The sequence below is a fragment of the Colletotrichum aenigma genome (assembly GCF_013390185.1).
Source record: "Colletotrichum aenigma strain Cg56 chromosome Unknown KSG_Cg56_contig09, whole genome shotgun sequence".
Lineage (NCBI taxonomy): Eukaryota > Fungi > Ascomycota > Sordariomycetes > Glomerellales > Glomerellaceae > Colletotrichum > Colletotrichum aenigma.
Genome location: NW_023500915.1, coordinates 13,232 through 33,104, shown reverse-complemented (window position 1 = coordinate 33,104; position 19,873 = coordinate 13,232). Strand labels below are relative to the sequence as shown.

At 51.8% G+C, this 19,873-nt stretch overlaps 4 protein-coding genes across 4 annotated transcripts; 3 read left to right on the top strand and 1 right to left on the bottom strand.

The window, feature by feature from the left end:
- Nucleotides 1-1,325: 1,325 nt before the first annotated feature.
- ustP-1 (Peptidase S41 family protein ustP) lies at nt 1,326-3,641 on the top strand (the record flags this gene model as incomplete). The annotated part of the gene is made up of 2 exons (XM_037327990.1): nt 1,326-1,769; nt 1,827-3,641. The coding sequence occupies 2 exons, from the start codon at nt 1,326-1,328 to the stop codon at nt 3,639-3,641; spliced, it is 2,259 nt and encodes a 752-aa protein (XP_037172834.1).
- A 6,467-nt stretch (nt 3,642-10,108) lies between these two features.
- Nucleotides 10,109-12,167, top strand: CGCA056_v012745 (uncharacterized protein; the record flags this gene model as incomplete). Its single annotated transcript, XM_037327989.1, has 5 exons — nt 10,109-10,198; nt 10,250-10,546; nt 10,600-10,963; nt 11,044-11,548; nt 11,603-12,167. The coding sequence occupies 5 exons, from the start codon at nt 10,109-10,111 to the stop codon at nt 12,165-12,167; spliced, it is 1,821 nt and encodes a 606-aa protein (XP_037172922.1).
- A 3,162-nt stretch (nt 12,168-15,329) lies between these two features.
- CGCA056_v012744 (uncharacterized protein) lies at nt 15,330-15,861 on the bottom strand (the record flags this gene model as incomplete). Its single annotated transcript, XM_037327988.1, has 2 exons — nt 15,330-15,461; nt 15,607-15,861. 2 exons carry the CDS (start codon nt 15,859-15,861, stop codon nt 15,330-15,332), a joined length of 387 nt encoding a protein of 128 aa, XP_037172803.1.
- A 916-nt stretch (nt 15,862-16,777) lies between these two features.
- Nucleotides 16,778-19,045, top strand: CGCA056_v012743 (uncharacterized protein; the record flags this gene model as incomplete). The annotated part of the gene is made up of 4 exons (XM_037327987.1): nt 16,778-17,129; nt 17,193-17,851; nt 18,011-18,301; nt 18,395-19,045. 4 exons carry the CDS (start codon nt 16,778-16,780, stop codon nt 19,043-19,045), a joined length of 1,953 nt encoding a protein of 650 aa, XP_037172919.1.
- Nucleotides 19,046-19,873: the final 828 nt, after the last annotated feature.

The window sequence follows — 19,873 nt, the reverse complement described above, 5'->3', positions numbered from 1 at the left end:
AGTTCTTGGCAGGAGGCGCTATAAGCCACCGCCACCAATGGTTGGTGACTGGTCTCATCGGCAGCCGGCCAGTGCCAGCTCAGAATATCCGGGGCGCGAGTCGTTCGATGAAGCGATTGCGGGATGGACCAACGCTAAATAAATCCTGGCGTTTTAGCATCCATGGAGCCCGCAGAGGAGCTTGCCCGCTGTCACGTCGACTTTGTAGCGATATTGGGACTGTCTGACGTCAACGATCAGTTCAAAGTAAGCGCTTTACTGCAACGACAACTCGCGAGCTACCTAAGGATTTTCCGAGATCCAATTAGAATTTCGAAATCACAGTCTCACAATTCCACCGACACGGAGGTGATATTTATGGACGGACGGTGGTAAGTAGATTGCCATACAAGGCTTTTGCGGGTGCGCTCATGGGTCAAGCAAATCCAACGCCCAACTCCGGCCTTCTTCTACACCTCTTCATCCGTTCAACAATGTTGAGACTGGCATTTTTCATTTTCGCGGGGCCTAGTACCGTTTCGTCGGTCTTGCGTGAATGCCATAGTCCAGTGGACCGAATTCCTCAGTGTCTTGCTCCCCCTGCCAACGAAATAAGCATTTTAAACATTCCCATGTCGTATCAAGAGTAACCTTCATATGCTAGGTGCGTAGGTTAAGCGAAGTCATTCCAGCAAATTTGGTTTTGCATTACTTTCCAGTTCTCCCTGACACGAACTTCCGGATATGCCTACCTCGCAACACACAAGCCTGTCCGTTTCGTGCATTGGGCCTAGGAGAGCATTCTTCCGTCATCGCCTTCGGACAGGTTCTTGCCGACATAAGCTCTGCGCCCTGAACGTGCCCACCCAAATAGCCTCCGCGCCAGCCATTGAAGGATTGAGAAAGACCCCATCGGTATTTCAAGTGCTGATGCTGTTTGCCCACTGGAGCTTATGATGTCGTGGTGGGCCCTTTCATGAACATCAACGGCAACGCCGTCTGCGTGCTAAAGCCAGTAGCGCAGACTCGAGTCACGCTTACCCAAATTCAGTCCTTTGTGCGATGATGCCCCGGATGCCCACCACGCACCGGATGCCAGGCTCTCTGTGTGAGTTTTGTTCCCCAAGCGTGGTTAGATGTGGAGTCAATCCAAGCAGAGCGCCGAATTCGTGGAGTGGAACATTTCTCGGCCGATTGAAAGCCTGTATATAAGAGCCGTAGGAAATCCTGTTTCAATCTAGATAATTAACACCAACCTCAACTATCACCACCGTATTAGTCCTTTGACCTTTTGTTGATACACATCTCTCACATTGAAGCCCAGACACCGGCTTCTGACACCCACCATGCGTTCACTCATTTGGGCCTTTGGCCTTTCTGGCACCGCTGCCGCAGCAGCTGTCAGTACCACAGTTGCCAACGACCACCACGCTACGACGACGGCGCCAGAGCCGCATTCCACAGAGGACACGCCTTGTGCTATTGCAAAATCACGGGCTGAGGCCTTCATGTCGGCGGAGCCCGAGGCGACAAGGGCTTTTGTGCTTCCGTCGATAGCCTACAACTGTCTCAAGTCGATTCCAGTGGACAAGGAAAACGACATGGGCCTCCTCAACTACCTAGAACCCTACATTCAATTCCAAAGTACACTGGAGCCCCTCGCTGCCCCTCCCGATTTCTATCTCATCCCTGGCGTGGATGTCTTGTCTGGATTCGGCCAGATCCGAGCGAAGCTCACCAACGACGAATATGATAGTCAAGTGGATTTTGCACTCGAGCTGTCTTACTTGGTAAGTTCACATCGCTTGCATCTGCTGGACAGGTGAGAGGTGCTAATATCCAAGTAGTTCATCCAAGCCTCAGATGGTCATTTCGTGTACAAACCCGCTATCCTGGACGTTTTCCAGTTCGGCAGCCTTTCATCCGTTGTGTCTGTGGCCGACAACGCCACTGCTCTTCCTAGAGTCTACCTTCGGAGTGACTTTGAGCAGTTTGTCGCCAATGACACTGATGTGTACGACATCGAAAGTATCGATGGTGTCCCAATCGTGGAATTTCTCGAGGCGCAGGCATGGCGCGCGCTCAGCCAAGATCCCGATGCCCAGTACAATTCATTATTCGTCAACCCTGCGCAGTTCGCGATGGGATCTGGGGATGGATTCAGCCCCAGATTTCCTGGTCAGTCCCCCGACGTCCAGGTGATTAAATTCACCAACGGCACGACCTTCAACGACACTCTTGTTGCCTCGATCTCGGTGGAGGCCGTCGACTATATCGGCTCTGCTGGGGTGATCCACGAATACTTTGAACTGCCTGTCACAGCGACCCCTACCTCGTCATCTTCGTTGAGCTCTACAGCGTCGTCTACATCATCTGCGACGCCTACAAGCACCCAGCTGAGAGGTTACCCTGTACCCGTTGTCAAGCACGCTCACGACTGGATCTCCGGATACTTCATGAACGACAGTGAATACGAAGACATTGCCGTGCTTTCCATTCCCGCCTTTTCTCCCTGGACAATTCCCGAGGCAAAGATCAACGGTACTTTCGAGATGCTTGAGGCCGAGTCAGTGGTGTCGGAGTTCTTGCGAAAGGCTAAGGACGCTGGCAAGACAAAGTTGATCATCGACATGCAAGCAAACCCCGGTGGCCTCATCTTTGCCGGATACCAGCTCTACAACCAACTGTTTCCCAAAGCCGACATCTGGGACGGAAACCGCCTTCGCGCCCACGCCGCTCTGGATGCTCTGGGTACTACAGCTGAGAAGGTTGCTCCAGAGATTCTTTCAGACGCAGTCACCTCTGTCTACAACGAAAATCATGAGGCATACGATTCTTGGGCTGACCTTAATGGGCCACAATTCATTGGAGAACAAAATGTGACCCACCTCCTGAGATACAATCTCAGCCAAGAATTCGACTTCAGCACGCAAGAGCAAGTATTCGATTCTGAAAACATTGTCGTCATTACAGATGGCCAATGCGCGTCGACCTGCACAATCTTCACTGGCCTGCTGGTTCGTGAGCAGGGAGTCCGATCCATTACACTTGGAGGCCGCCCCATGGAGTCGGCAATGCAGGTTGTTGGTGGTGTAGAGGGCGCTCAAGTGCTCAACTTCATCAACCTGCAGCAGTTCGTTGCGCAGGTTGGCCTCAACGCTTCTCAGAGTAACTTTACAGAGTACCTCGAGGCTGCCTTCGATGTGCTTCCCAGTATTGAAGAGCCACCGTTATTGCCTGCTCTCGCAGAGGCCGGATCTTTCAACTACCGTAACGCGTACGCACGCGACGACTTCAACGGTTATCCGGAACAGTTCAAGTACGAGGCATCAAACTGCCGTCTGTTTTACACGGCGGAGATGATTGTCGACCCGGTTGCTATCTGGAATACTACGGCGCAGACTGCATGGGGAGGCGGCCAATGTGTGAACGGCTCGACTGCCAATGCCAACAATACTATCAGTAGTGATGTTGTTGGCTTTGACAAGAAGGTTTTGAGTACTGTTAAAGCCTACGACGGACCTGGCAGTCTATCTTTCAAGGGCGACTACGAGGGACCCCAACCGTACACCCAGAAGTCCAGCAAGCGGTCCGTTATGGACCACCTGAAGCCCGCTGAGGACTTTGTCTATGAGGTGAAGCCCAAGATGGCCTCAGTTTGAGACAATCGAGAGTGACTCTGCAAAGTCTGAAGTTTGACACAGTTATAGTTTCATAGACAAGTATATATACAAAGAATAGAGCATGTGCAATATAAGGGAATTCTTAATTAGCAAGGCCATGAAATAAATAATCAACATGTTGTTGCAATACATCACTGGCACCGCTGTGGTTAAGGTGCGGGACTACTCTGGAGGGATGAGTACCTTACGAAATCAACCTTACGTGACTGGGCAAAGGCGAACATTGGCTTCCATGATTGCAATGTCAGATCATGTAATCTACCGCTCATCAATCATGTGGCTTCAAAAGTGTTGCTGCCGTTTGTTCACGGTTGATGACATGTATTTATGTATCCAAACCCCTGCCTCTTCACGGAGAATTTTGGCATATTGCGACTCAAAGAGCCCTGGTCTCTTCTCACGCTTATGGTCGCAGCGCAAGAACGTAACTATGGAAAATTCACATTGGACAGATTTATGTCGGGAGGTAACTTCGAGACACATCAAAATACGCAATACGTCAGATTTGAAAGTTGGAATACTCCGAGGCACACAATGTTAGTCAACAGGCGGAACAATTACGTTGGACTCGCCACTATGGATGCAATACGAGATAATTGAGTTTCCGTCTCGGCGGAGGTTGAAACTTTGTTCTTCAAATTGAAGTAATGTTCAAAGGAGTTCATTCGGCCAGTCAATTACCGCATTTGGTGATTGCGGGCCGAAGGCTCCAGACTGCGGCCTACAGCTCACCGCTCCATCAACACAAAACCCGACCAAAGGCTTAATCAAGTTTACTATGAGCATTCAGTAATGCTTGCCAGGTACTTCTGGGCAAAGGCTTCTGGCATAGTTTTGCTAGCAGAGGGTCCATGGCATCCCTCCGAATCCCGGGGTTTTCTTACCCAATCCGTACATTTCGCTGAGCAGCGGCCCACATTGACCGGCTGACTACCGGATCTTCCGGATGAAGCAGGTCCATATTCAGTCTCCAGTGAAGACGATGTTCTATAAGACTCAGTTATGGGTATTTATACCCTTTGCCCATTCCGATGATGATTGTGAGGATCATCAGCCACCAATTTCGCTACTAATCATTTCCCAACCTAAACGCGCGACAAGTCAATATGAAGATTCATTCCGTAGCCTTCATGCTCTCTAGCGTGGCTACTGTCGCTCAGAGCCAGAATGTGAAGTACTGCAACTACGGTACTAGCGATTCAGCACTTCAATGCAGCAATGTAAGCTTACGTCCAAAACATCATCGAGTAAGGGCTGCTAACCAGTTCACCTCGGAGTAGTTTGTTTACTGCGTAGGTGTTTTTTCCGACTTCTTCACTTACATGTTCTTACCACCCGATAGTGCATCCCACTTCTCAATGTAGAGGAAGATTCGTCACTTAAGCAGGGCTTCCCCGTGCGCCGCTCCTGTGGCGGAGAGGGTATTCAGTGTTCTGTCAAAAACGATGCGGGAAACAACCTGTACGGCGTAAGTGCACCCCTTGCTCGTGACCGAGATTCGGTTTGGACTGTGCTAATGGTTTGTGAAGCGTGCTTCTTGTGTAGGGTCCAGCAAGCACTCATTTCAGGATTCAACTAACTTCAATGTGGCAGTGTTGAACATGCATCAGGTTCTGTGGATAGGATCGTCAGGATCGCGTCTGCAATTGCCTTCGAGGTTATGATTAACGTAACGGGCAGCTGGATGCAGTTTTGGGAGAGCTTAGAACTAGGCTAAACCTCTCCACAGGTCTTGCGCCCGGTCATCAAGCCTAACAACAGCCTTAGCATCCGAGGCTTCAAATGTGAATGGATGTTCCGAATTCAGTTTTCATGACGGTCATGATGCTTAACTCCGATATGCAGTTCCCGTTCAGGCTAGCAATTGAATCTGCTTTAGGTTGGAATATGTGGCAATATTTGCATGAGCCTCTAGCGAACGCTGCGTTGCTTTGAGGAAAGGAAATGATTAAAATATACGTCTTTTAAACGTCCCCGTTGAAATCGATTTTTCCTGCACACTCTCTTTCCCTGAAAAGTACCCTAACATCGAGAAGAGGTAATTTGAGTTCGGGCTTCTCGCGCCACGTTTCCCCGGGTTATGGTGCCGCATGTTGATGCGAGAGTCTCCAGCAAAGGTTCTGTTCAACTTGCTGGGCAATGCTTCGTTGCTACACACTGAATGTGTCTGGGGATTTCAGAATTTCGCAGTTACCTATTAGAAGGCCACGGCAAGTGTGGTCCAGTTTCTCTACTAGAATAACAAAGTGTCAAGTGCTAGATCACGTATGATCAGCCATAGTTGTGTTTCGACAGCAGGAAGCTACCCCTGACCCCTCATTCCCAAACTCTACAGCCCCTCACGTGCGCCCACTTCCATTGCCGCAATCTTAAAAGCGACCCACATAAGCATGACATAATTCCTTATCGGTGTTATCAGCGCGTTCGCGTTTCATCACATCGAACATCCCAACGACAACTCACTCACTGAATTCAATCCACCAAGCCATTCAGCCACTCACACTCTTCACATCCCCTCCTCAAGCATATCAGACCACAGCAAGTATGGCAAAGACGCCCACAAAGACCGCCGAACCTAGCCGTTTGACGCAGAGCAGGGTGGCCAACATGACGGCTGGCCGAGCGAAGAAACAGGCCAAGAAGGAGAAGCTCAAGGCGGCCCTGCAGGCGCGTGCCGCCCACGCACGCGCCGCGAGGAAGGCGATTCGTGAGAGTGCGTTCTACCTATACCCACCACCTGCTCCTTCCCTCTTCCTCGCTTGCTCGCCGGTAGCTTGCTTGCTGACTGTGTGACAGAAGCCAATTGATTTCGATAAGCATTCTGGGTTGACGCTCCAGGTAACGGGGCTTTGGTCGAGTGGGGAATGCCGGTCCGTGTGTGACGCGTGAAGGTCGATGGAAGGAGAGACATGACAAGGGATACGGGACGTGACCGTCCAAGATGCGTTTTTTCGGATGATTTTAGACACCTCAAGTCAATAACGAGTGAAACATTCACGGATCAACATCATACGCGTGATTGAAGACCCGGTCCGCCAGGCGCCAGGGGACCAGTGGCTACCCGACTGCCTGCAAATACAGCCGTTGTCTTCTTGAACCCTCTCCTCGGCCCCATCACGCATCAGGACAACCCCAGTTAGTTTCCTTTTTCGAGGCGCCAACCCCACCAAACGGGTATTCTGAGGCCCAGAGACCTGCTTCTTTTGGAAGATGTTTGTGGTTTCATTGGTAGCTGGTGATCGGAGATTAATATCGTCCGTGTCTCACCATGCTCACTGCGCATCTGCACAAAGGATTTCAATGCACATGCATCTACATTTTGTGCGTCGTGAGTGTGTTTCCATGATTCCGATCGGTAGAAATGGTTTTTCACAACCACTAGCCGCCACGCTAAGACCACGGCATGATTGACCGATCCTTATTCCCAGGCATACTCCAAGACAGCGCATCCGATAATACCCGAAAATAATCAAAAGTCAGAGTAATAGAAAGCTTCCTTGCTACCCCATATTGCAGTCGACGCGGCACCGTCTACAGTCAGTTCTGTGCCAGACTGCTTCAATAGATGCATGGCCTCAGAGCGTTTTCTTCGCAACTTAAACAATACCAGAGTAACAAAGTATTGGGCCACGCATTGTAAAAAACACAAACTTTCTCGAATTGGGGAGAAGAAGAGAAACATAATTCTTGATAAATCAAGATTGGATATGGTAGAACTCCGGTTGTAACGCTTGCCAGTCAAGGTTGACCAGGCAGGATATAATTCCATGGACTTCGGCTTGAAGTTGGCGGGAGGATTGAGCCCCCGTGATCTTTGCCCAAAATTCCAGAGACTTCTGCAATTCGCGCTGGACACCGCTCTGCTGTTCAAATAGCTGTGCAAGGCCATTGGAGACCTGGATGGACTTCACATTGCCATTTCTCTGAGACGAGGGATGCCAAACGGCGATGGATCTTTGATGTAGGTGTTTGTAAAACTGATGGGGTGTTTCAAATGATTATGGGAGTTCTCTATCCGCCCCGTAGTTTTTGTTTAGAGTGCAAGTCTCTGTTCGGCTTGTTTGTTCAACACTCGCTGCTTGAAAGTGTCAAGAGTGTGATGACAACTGCCCACGACCGTTCCAAACCCGTTCATTAGTTCTTTCCTGGCATTTGACACCGTGGTTCGGCATGTAGAAATTGTAGCGTGTGCTGCTTAAAAGAGCCCGGCAACTTTCGAGCCCGCGTGCAACGAAGGAAAACTGATGTTTCACGCGTCGTCCGAAATTTTGCGCCGCCATGTAAGCAAATGTTCGTATATTGTCATTTCTAAACACTGGAAAGCCTTGAAATAAGATGGCTCGCAGATAAATCAGGATCTCTAAACCTCTTGCCGAAAATAACGCGGTCTTCGGAGCGATCGTCGACTCCGAGCCTGCAAATTCCGTGGAACCCGTGGATAATTACGGGCTCTTCTCAAAGGCTCGGCGTAGGCTCTAACATGATATTAGTTGTATTAATTGCGACATGTGTCACGGATGTCCGTTTACCCTATCGATATTCTCAGCTCTATAGAAAACGCTCACGCGTTGTGGAAAACGGCGCGAGTCCAATTATGAAGGTGTCAACTTGATTTGTGACCTAAGGTATATCACAAAACACGCGCACCTGACTTATTAGGCTATGGCTCATTTATAGTGACCCAAGAGCATGGTTAAGTGCTTTCAAATATTCGCTTTCGCATTTCTTGATGCGCTCTGGTTAGGATTTTCGTAGGAGACCCGACTGTCCGGTGAAAAAGCCCCTTTTACCGAAGGCTCCACGGATTCCGCGCATGCGTTGAGGTGGTCAACTCCGGCAACGTCAAATTCTCGGGGTTTCGGGGGACGCATTCCCCAGTCCCCGCGGAAGCTGGAATTCGATGTCGATGATGTTGTACAATTCATGACTTTTTCATTGGCGGGGAAATGCTTGTTTGCACAATCCGCGTCAACAATCAGAAGTCTATAAATACGCTGCCTCAGTTGCGACATGAGCGTTCGTCCCAATCAACTTCTCATTCCTTTCAACTAGCTTACAACCTCTTATATCACACTTAGAGAAACTCAAAATGAATCCCAAGACCTTTCTTGCCATCATTTTCGCCTCCACGGCGCTCGCAGTACCCGGCCAGAACCAGGCCGATGTCCAGCCCCGAGAGGCACTTCCTCAGAGAGGTGGTGGCGGAGCGCCGTCTCCAAACTGTTGCGGAATCATTCCCCGCCCCGCCGGTTGTCAATGTTAAATTGTGAGTGACGATATTCAACAACCTAGATCCCGAAAGGCGGATGGCTCTGCCTCAATCCGAATCCTAATGCTCACCTTGCCTCTTGATTAGGAGCAATGTGGCTTATTGTTGCTATCATACGTCAGAGAGTGCGGCACCTGTCGGCGTCTAGCTGTTACGTTGCTGGATGCTTGCCAGGTTACGAATATTGGAGCAACGGTTGAAAAGATTTGGGCGGAGGGTTTTTCAAAACATCATAGGGAGGCCATGAGAGACGTCCAAATTGACTCTCGATGTTTCTCCCGTAATCGGTCTGATCTCTGGTGATACAACAGCCCTAAAGCCATCACGCAAATCCTTTTTTCTTCTGTTACTCAGTGAGGCCGACATTAACGCGGTACAAGTCCCCTACCGAATGATCACTACATGAGCGTGACTGCAAACCACTGGTTGACCCATGAATAATATTGCGGATGTTTGGCCTTGTGACTCTTGCTCTTCATTGATTTGGACCTGAAGTAGACATGCGCGCGATCAACAACTTTGACAGGCAGCTGAAACTACCGCAGATGATGCCCAGGGACAACCTCGCGAATTCAGGCGGTTTTTGGTATGCATATGCATCGACCCAAGAAAGCGCCAATTCTCATGCACTCAAAGTAAACTTCAACATCTGTACGACAATCGAGGAAGGACTTGCGTTGCTGTGTATTTATCAACCCGGCGCTGAATCATTATGACACTATCGACATATGCTATGCAAGAAAATCTTTACTGATTATACCGAATTTTCAATCCATTTCACACGAAAGTGGTGTCACCCCGACTATGATGCCTAAATCAACGTCGTTGGTACGTCTAGGGATTTGACTTCGACACTAAAGGTTCAGCCCCGAACGCCAAACCAAGTCGGTCACACTAGCGCGTGTGCAGACTGCGTGAAAATATACAAAAGAACGGGGTGTCTCAGACTTTTTAACATATATTTGCTAGGTACAGGAAGAGCACAAGGCATCTAGGGTCTGCCAAGCTCCGTAAATGCCCCACCTTGCTGCCTATCATGAACTTGTAACACCATGGGACTTCAGCGAAAATATGAGCGGCGAGTGTGTGTTTAATCTGTCTTCAGCCTCCAACAAACAACACAAGTCATAGCTTAGTTCATCATCTTTTTCCATAGTACGGCGCTTATTGCACTACCATGTCCCACGAACTCGTTCTACGATCCAACACCCTTGATTCCGACCAAGGAAGCAATCCTTTGGAAACCAAGGCGAAGGAAAATGAGCTAGTAAGTTATCAATAAGGTCGCTATCTCTCCCAAACTCTGACCTTGAGAAAGGACTGTATCGTACGCAAGCCCGGCTTTGGTATGCCTCTCGGCCACATGCCCGACGCCGAAAACCGGTTCCCGTTGCTATACATGGACGACCGGTGGGGCGGAGGATGGCGCGCCGCCACGCTGCTCATCCGCGAGTGCTGCATGATGAAGTTTATCAACGCGCTATCCGACAAGCCGGAGTGGTGGCTCAAGGTACAAGACGACGAGATTGCCGAAAAGTGGAAGAAAGAGGCCTTGAGCATGGACTGGACGCTGTATCTGAAGCACGCCGATTTCACTCCTGCGATGGCTGACGCCGTAAGTCATGTGCCCAAACAATTGATGCGGACGCATTGTTGACAGAGTTCAAGTGCATCAGCGAATTGAAAAAGAAGGCAGTTTTGTATGAGCAGACCGGCTTGATGCCTGTACTTGACTACTCCATCGCCGTTATCAAATCCGACGCCATCATGACACCCGATATGGCTACGTCTCTTCGGAAAGGCGTCAAACCGCTGGAAGAAGTACCTGCAGAAGACAAAGACTGGCACCCCAACAGCAATGAACAAGTTCTGGATCTTGTGCATCCTTCTCTTTGGCCATTGATGTACGGCCGCTCTAGGGTCCTCCGAGATCGCGTCATCGGCTTGGATGACGCTCTCGAGCATTGCGGCATGGGGACAATTCTACCGAAGCGGAAGCAAAAGGAGACGGAGTTGCTCATCAAAGCGGGCAGTTTCTGCGAGGAAAGCATCACCATTCTTTCAGACCTGTTCCAGTGGCTTCCCTGTGATGTCAAATCGATCCAATGACAGGAAAGGCCAAGATTGCAAGCTACATCAACAACCTGCACCCGAAGGAACACAGCGATCTGTACGCTGTAATTGAAAGATTTATCGAAAAGTCTCTGCCGGCGTGGGAAATCATCTACAACTGGGAAAAAGACTTCTCAGTCCAACGTCTTCGCACAGACGAGGCCGGGTTTGGGGATTGTCCTTGCCCTGAGCTGTGCCAGTTGGACGACATGGATTGTTCATGTGAGCCATGGAAACGTCCCGTCGGAGGGGATGAAGAGCCCAGGGACCCAGATGACGAAGAGCAGTACGACGACGAGTACAAAGACTCTGAACGGAAGAAGCGGGATGACGCTTGGTTCTTTGCGACCCATGCCCTTAAACTCCCTGACGCCGACCCTCTGGCGGAAAAGCACGTCCGCATTGACAGCTCGCATGTCAAGACGCATGGCTTCTTCAACAATAAGTCCCAGGTCCAGGTTATTGTCAAGCTCGCAAACATTCACCTCACCCCCGACAAGCCCTCGTAAGCGGGTGGGTCATGGCATACTGAGGGCCAGCTCAACGAGCACATCGTCAGCACCGCCTTGTTCTACTACGACTCTGAGAACATCACCGAGTGCACTCTCGACTTTCGCACGTCCGCCAATGGCGATGAACTCGACGAAGGTGCACTTTCGTACGAACAATATGACCACCGCAGCATTGAGCGCACATTCGCTGTCCAGCAGTACCAAAGCATATTCCAGGACATTGGTTCAGTGGTGACAAAGTCGGGACGGGCGCTGTTCTTCCCGAACTTGTTGCAGCATCACGTTTCGTCATTCAGGTTGGCAGATCCGACGAAGGAGGGGCATCGGAAAATCTTGGCGTTATTTCTAGTGGACCCCGCGATTGAGATTGTGAGTACCTCAAACGTGCCACCACAGCAGAAACATTGGTGGCTTGGGACGACGGGGTTGGACGGCGGGAAGGGAGTCTCACCAGCTGAGCTTGGCGAGTTGGTTGCCGACGAGGTGGAGTGGCCCATGGGGCTGGCAGAGGCAAAGGAGGTGAGGCTAAAGGTGATGAGGGAAAGGACTTGGCTTAAGGAGGAGGAGGAGGAGAGGTTGGAGGATGTGACGTGGAAATTTTGCGAGCATTGAAGCCACTCTGGGCTGGTGCATTGGACGGTTGCTGGAAAGCAACGAGGAGATTGAACGCTTGCGACGTTTGCGGGTGAGCAATTCATTCTCAGTTCTAGTGATTCTTGCGAAGAATTGACTCTTATTTGCACTACACATGATATCTCCAGTTTACTTTTAATATAGAAACACACAATCTCAGATCCCTTGTTGAGATGCTGTTGTTGGTAGAGCACTTGAGTGGTGTCGCATTTTCGTTGGGACTTTTGTACCCTTGTTGGTCGTGATGCTGCAGCATTCAGCTTGGCGAGCCAAGCAAATTGTTGCCTTTGGTCATGGGGCCGGGACCCCGTCCAATCGAAGAACCCAAGCGGAAGTACTTTGGTTCAATTTCACTCATCTTTCACAGAATTGCAGTGAACAACTCAAGATAAGATCACGCCATTGGCGGTTATCACACATCTCGCACACTCTTCGCGCTTAGATACCACTCTAGGCACCCGTGGCTGACCCCTGCACCGACAGGCCTTCAATCCCACAGCCTTCTGGAGCTGCGTCAATGAGCGCTCGTGATACGTCAAATTCACTCTTCCGCACCCAGAAAAGGGTCTCACTGCGTCTATCCTGGTTCTGCCCTGACATGGACTTGGTTGACGTCGCAGCCTTGTGGAGCAGCTGAACAAAAAGTTTTACGACTGCCTACATCCAGCAGGCTGTCGAAACCAACGAGCGTTTTTTTGGTGGTTGGCAGGTTACGTATCCCTCATCACTTATGAAAACTACAAGTAGTCATCATTCTCGCTGCCGCTGACAGTTATCAATGGATATGGTTGAAGCACCACTACTTACATGCCAAAATGGACTCACTAACATGGGCTAGATTCACTACCCCATTCCAGCATATCCGCACATCCATCTTCCTAATCCTGACATGGATTATAACGAGTGCATTAGCCCAGGACGACAATTATACCTCACCATGTCTCTCTGACAACTTCAAAGACCCAACAATCCAGCACCCAGGCGGCCTTTTCTCAAGCGACGTATGGCTCCGCCGCGGCCAATGCATTCGCAACACTGATACCTATGCCATCTGCCGGAGCAATCTCATCGCGGTCCTTGATGACCTGTCCGCCCTCCAACAGACCGAGTATGGCGCCTCGGCCGGCGTCTTGACGCTCCTTCCCACTGCTGGCGCTCTCTTCGGGAGCCCTACGGCAGAATTGTGGGCGCTGCTGAGAATGTCTCCGATAGCTGGCTTTCTAGCACAGTGTCTGACCTTTGGCGCAACCATGGTGCCTTCTGAGACGGAGGATTATCTAAAGGTCTCCAAAGCCCAGGGATGCACGGCGATGCTTGTCCCGCGGGCGACGGAAAAGGGAGAGGAAGACGAAGGAGCGACCTACGAACAAACTGCGAATGAGGTCCAGCAGCGTATCCGACATGCGATGGATCAGGAGCAACAGGGATCGCTGGGATACGCAGGACTCTCCGCGAAATGGTTCTTCATCGTTGGATGCCTTGTCCTGGCAGTATTTGTAGGGGCTTCGCAGGCTTCCTTGGCCGTCATCGAGCAGGGTGCAGTGTATGCCAATTGGTGCACTCTCACCTCGTGGGCTCACATTTGGTACCTCGTCGGTATGTCAACCCGGGCACCGTTGCCGAGCACTGCTAACGCATTGGAATAGTAACATTCGTTGCCATCGTGGACGGATATATCAACATTCCCTTCCACGAGCACTGGAAGGTATACATCACTCGCCAAGATGTGACGCTAAACGGAAGCGACAATGCGGCCCCCGAGGAGGGAAACTTTCTGCTCGACGGCTTCAAAGACAAAATGATTAAGGAGAGCATGAAGACTGCTGAACCAAAGTGGAACGCGGTAGACAGGCACAACTACGGCTCGTCTCGACCAAGTCGGCAGATGTTAGTTGTTATCTCCGTCTCTCAAGACGACAAACGCCCACCGTACTGGTTGTCCGGTCTCCGACTCTTCTTCCGCGCAGGTGGCCTCACTTGCTACGTATTCGCCACGTCAGTATTCGCGGCGGTGACTTTGCTGGCTATGCCAATGGCACAGATGGTTCTCATGGTGATCGTGGGATCGGGATTCTTCAGTCGTGCAGTTGTGCAGAAGATGGTGAAGACAATGTACCAGGAGAAGCCTGTGATGCATCTGATCGCCGCGGATGAGCAGACAGCTGATCGCATGTTGACTGACATCATGCAAATGAAGGGGGACACGGCAAGATCTTCGTCTTCGTACGTTTTTGAGGTTGACGGAAAGCTGTGGATCCAGCAGGTTTGCGTTGGTTTGGGACGTCTATGGAAAAGAAGGCTATTTGGGTTGCTAGCAGAAATGCCCACGGTGCAGGTTACTGGTGCAGCTGTGTGAGAGCCGATCGTGTACACTTCACCCTATGAGAACAAGGCCTACCTAGCGCTCGCTTTCGAAGTTGCATTCAATTTCGACTTCATTTAGCAGTTTTTGCTACTTTGTTTCAAACAAACTCTTTCCAGTGTTTGAACTTCTCACTGCTGTGAGTTGCTATTGTTTGACTTGAAACTCGCATTTGGCCGGATCCTCTTGTTGAGTGCTGTGGACTCTAATCTCCATGTGCCACTCTGTCAGGAAGCTTGGCTATTAACTTCATTCCATGATTGATGTTATTAACAATCTACCTGTCAATTCGGTCACCCAAAGGATGTGGTTGAAGCCTCTCGCTATATTTATATTGGACATTGCATCTGCTCTTATTGCATGCGAGACAAGGAAGTTGAAAAGGCTCGAACCTTTTTGCAGTGTTCAATCAGGCATCGATGATGACCCTGCCTTATTACCCCTGTCCAACCTGTCGCGTCGCACGCGTGGAGGATAGTTGATCCTTTTGCTTCCATGTGGATCAATTGACTCTTCCAGCTTCTGGCGAGCGGACTCCAGTCTTGCCAGCAGATTCGCCTCTTCTGTCTCGCTCCCCGTGACATCAGCCCCCGTGGTGAGAGACGATTCCATCAAACCTCTGCAACACTCACTGAGCGTCAAAGAGGCCTCTTTGATCGTCTCACGTATCCTCTTGCGTCTCTGCCACTGTTTCCGCCATGTCAAGATGCCTCCCGAGTCGAGTCCGTCCCCCATGGGAAAGTCATGCCTTGTGCCATCGGTCTGTCCTAACGTATACTCTAGTTCTGCCTGTTCCGAGTGGACTTGCATAACAAGACTCTCATAAAGGTGCTGCAAACTTGCTTGGTCGTTGGCCGTGCGCCGTTGGCCAGATAGATTCCTGAAATTGAGGGTGATAGTTTCCAGCTGGCCTAGTCGTTCTCGAACGTAAGGGAACCACCCTTCAACACCTCCGGAATCAAAACTCAGAGCAGACTTTGCGTTGGGCAACCACCGTTAACACAGGTTCGTAGGTATCTTTTACCAATTTCTTTCTTTCTCCATGGGAAGGCTTACCGGTGCGCGGGCATCATATTCAAAATCATCTTCGTTGCCGGTCATCTCTCTTGGCACGGGAGCTTTTCTCGCCCGCGTGCCGGGTTCGGTGTCGATGTCGTGGAAGCGGAAATCCAGATCTTCCGTCGCGTCGGCCATTTCATCATCTTCAGGGATCTCCATGCAGGCACGCTCCTCGTGGCGTGGCGACGGCAGTTCTGGCCGTTGGCGCTTCGCCACGGAGGCCGGATTTAGCGCGGAATTGAACGGAAACATGTTGAATAACGGCGGGAAGGACCCAATCAGAAAGTCATGAGTCGCTTGCAAGGTAACCGGAACGTTTGAGGGACGGCCGCTTCATTTGACTAACCATGATGGAATAGGGTTTCCCCCCTTTTATCGTTCATTTTGGTTGAATTGATTTATGCAGCATATTTGGCCGATTCCACGCAATGATTGGTCTGTCAGTGCAAGGAATGAGACACACTCTGCACATCTCGCCAACAAGCCAATCATTCGGAGCTTTTGGCTGCCCAAGACCCATAGTTTCCGCACGCGTTAGGATTACTGCAGGCTCGGCGAGCTCAACCGAGCCAGTATTCGTATCACCTGATATTCCCCACCTCATCGCCGAGCCCAAAAAGCTCCAGACGACTCCTTGCCGACGCCGCTCTGTTCGCAGCCTATCGCACTACAGGCGACAGCGTCCATGCTGACTGAACCAAAAGTCCAAGGGGCGGGGGACTGTGTATGAACAGCACTACTCTGTAAACTACACGTGTACTTAACGGTGTTGCGGGGGGTTCCTAGTTCACCACATGGAGGAGGAAACGGGCCGGGCCGCTTCCCCCAGGCCAGCCACTGCAGTGGGTGCCCCGAGGACTGAAGCTCACCATTCCTCGCGTCCAGAATCGATCGAGCAGGCGACCGACCAGGCCGGAGTATGGCCTGGAGTCGACCCGTCGCGTGAAGGAACAAACGTCCATCTTCTCCGGAGAGACACTGAAGTGGATTGACGTGCGATCGGGCTGTGGACCGTGCCGTGCGCCACGTTCATTGCTACCTTCTATCTTGTCAAAGATGCCCCCCGGTCGCTCCCTGCAGTATGTCACGTGCTCGAAACACCACATCCATGCTTCGAGCTCCACCATGACTCTTGTCGGAGAGTTGGTGCTCAATAGCTGGCTCAACCATGTCACTCTGCAGCATCTGTAACAATCTTCAAGTCGATGCTACAACAAACGAATCACCTGATGAGACGAATTGGCCCGGCCCTGATCGGGTCAAGACGTTTGAATTGTATGTTCCCATGCAAGAATGGCGTGAGTCGGCCGACGGAGGATGCCCAACTTGCCGCTTGGTTTGGCACGCCTTACTCTACTTCCACGGCGAATTGGCCTTGGAGCTTGCAGGGACGACCGTTGATGAGGACGAATCCGTGAATATCAGCCTCAGCGGCATCCTCGGGGAGACGTTGCTGCTGTCATTATACCCGCTCCCCAAGGAGAAGCACTTCCCAGGACTGGAGTTCTTCACGTACAGCAGTAGGTCCATCATCTGGATGTTGTCAAAATGCGATCATGTTTAACAAGTCTGTCTGAGTACAGGCCAGGCAACGTCTTGGCCGATTATCGGTCCGGCGGGAGACATTGCGCCGTCTCTTGACCTCGAGCGCTGCCTCGAGCTTTGCAAACGCTGGATTACTGCATGCGAACAGGAGCATCCTCAATGCCAGTCAGACTGCGTGCAACCCCTTCCAACACGAGTTCTGGACCTTGGACAACCTGGCCGACCTGTCAATGTACGTCTGTACGAGCCTCTTCGGAGCTCAAAGGCGTGTTACATTGCTCTCAGCTACTATTGGGGCAAAGTTCTCAATCTGACAACCACAAGTTCAAACTTCGCGCAGCGGAAAGCTGGCATCCCTTGGGACGGCCTCTCGGAATCGTTGCGGCATGCTATCCTGATACGTCGTAGTCTCGGGGTGCGCTACATGTGGATCGACGCCCTTTGCATTATCCAGGACTCGCCGTCAGACTGGGAGAAGGAGGCGGCGCGCATGGCCGATGTGTATGAGAATGCCTTCTTGACCATCGCCACCGATGCGGCTCGGGACCCAACCTGGGGCATCCTCACCCCTCGGCATCTGGAAAAGATCTCTGCGCAAGACGCTACCGCCAAACCGGACAAGCCTCGAGGGAGGCGCAACTATGATGTGCTGAGTGTACCGGTCAAAGACGACACGGGAGCGGAATGTATCATCCAAGTATGAGAGCCCTTGCTACATTCCGACATTGTCTTCCCCCGGACCTATCACGACGTTAGCTATCCGCTCCTCACGAGAGCCTGGACGCTGCAAGAACGCTTGCTCGCGCGCCCCACGCTGCACTTCACGGCCTTTGAACTAATATGGGAGTGCAAGCAGACGCTCTTCTGCGAATGCGATTGCATTGAGCGCGAGTTTCATGGACTAGATGGGCACAATGGTCCCAAAGTCTCGTATGAGAGAGCCATGGCTCGGCAACGACAAGATCGCGAGGACATGTCTAGACGAGAGGACAGCGACCGCGATCTCGACCTAGCCAACCGCCCACGGATGCTGGAAACGATCAAGACTTGGGCGTTGATCATTGGTGGGTACACCGGGCGCGACCTGACGTTCGTTACGGACAAACTACCCGCCATTGCAGGCCTGGCGCGGCGGTATGCGGCGCAAGTTCAAGGACCCAGCACCCTTCAGCCGCCCGACGCCCACCAGATTTATCTCGCCGGCCTGTGGCTAACCGACCTTCCATGGCTGCTTTGCTAGCGCGCATTCCAACGGCGCTTCGCGCAGCGCGCGGCCGAGTACTGCGCGCCGACGTGGTCGTGGGCGTCTCTTACCACGCCTGTCATCTGGGACTATAGCCTCTACGACGCAGCCGCCCAGGTGGAGGTTCTCGACGCAACGACGATCCCCCAGGGTCTGGACGGCTTTGGAAGGGTGAAGGGAGGCAGCCTCACATTGACCGGATACGTAAAGCGAGCAACACTGGACTTTGACGCCGGCACCAACACTGTCGTCGGCCTGAGCAACGGAAACGGTGACCGAATCTTCTTTGTGCCGGACCAGAATCCGCCCGACAACAACACGGGTGCCGACGGCCACGATATGTCGAGAGATCCCGTGTCCAAGTCCGCTCAGCGAAGTGTATCCTCCATGAGCCACGGCGACGCCGTCGCGTGTCTGTGGGTGCTCCACAACGTGGCGACGGGGGCCGTTTATGGACTCGTGCTTGCGGCGCCGGGGAAGACGTCCATCGAGCGCTCATTGCGCGATCATGCGGCGTCGGGGGCGGAGTTCGCTGCATTCGAGCGCATCGGCCTGATTACCAGCATGTCCCGGAAGTATCAGAAAGACGAGATATCGGCACTATCGTGGTTTTCGGGCGCGGAGAAGCAAGCCGTGACCATTCTCTAAGTGACGTGGTGGAGCAAGAAAGCTGCTCGCGAACGCTGACACGATGGCTCCGGATCCGCTCGCATGTATTCAGATCTCAAGACAGAAAGGGACTGGGTGCGGTTGAGCTTGCTCGCTGATGACACTGGCCTTAAGGAGCTTCGACCAGTGTTATCGATTGATGCAGCCTTATGTCTATTGGATATTGGATTGGACGTGTCTGGAGATCATTATTTTCCAGAGCATCTTGATTCATGCTCGGCGGATGTTCCACAGCGTTGCCCGTATGCCACGTCTGCTCACCCGTCTACGCCGCGTCTCGGATCGTCCAGCTAACCGTCATCTCCACATCGCGAGGCGATCCACGATGTTGCCCAAACTTGACTGTGCCAGTGATGGAATCTCCCAGGGCTAGCGGGACCGCTGGTGCCTGTGTTGGTGTTCGAACGACGGGGAGATGCCCAGCGCCCCAATGCGCCACTTTGCCATGCGGACCAGTCGCAACGCTAACCCCATCAACGCAGTCCTGTTCAAGATCCCAGTGGCCTTCAGCGCTCTAAGCGAGACTCGTGCCCGACGCCGTGAGGAAAAATGCATCGTACCAAATCATCCACGCATCGAGACTGTCCGCCTTAGTCTTAACATCCAGCCAAAACGGCGCGTCAAAAACCGCGTTCTCCGGCTTCATGCGATGCAAATCAAACGCCTTGAACCGATGCCCGCGCGCAGCGAGATGATTCGGCCGGGGCTTGTTGATGTAAATCTCGCGCTGCTCGGTGCCGCTGGACATGTTGGATAGGTTGAAGCTGTAGACATTACCCCAGTACCCGATTCCCCATTTGCTAAACG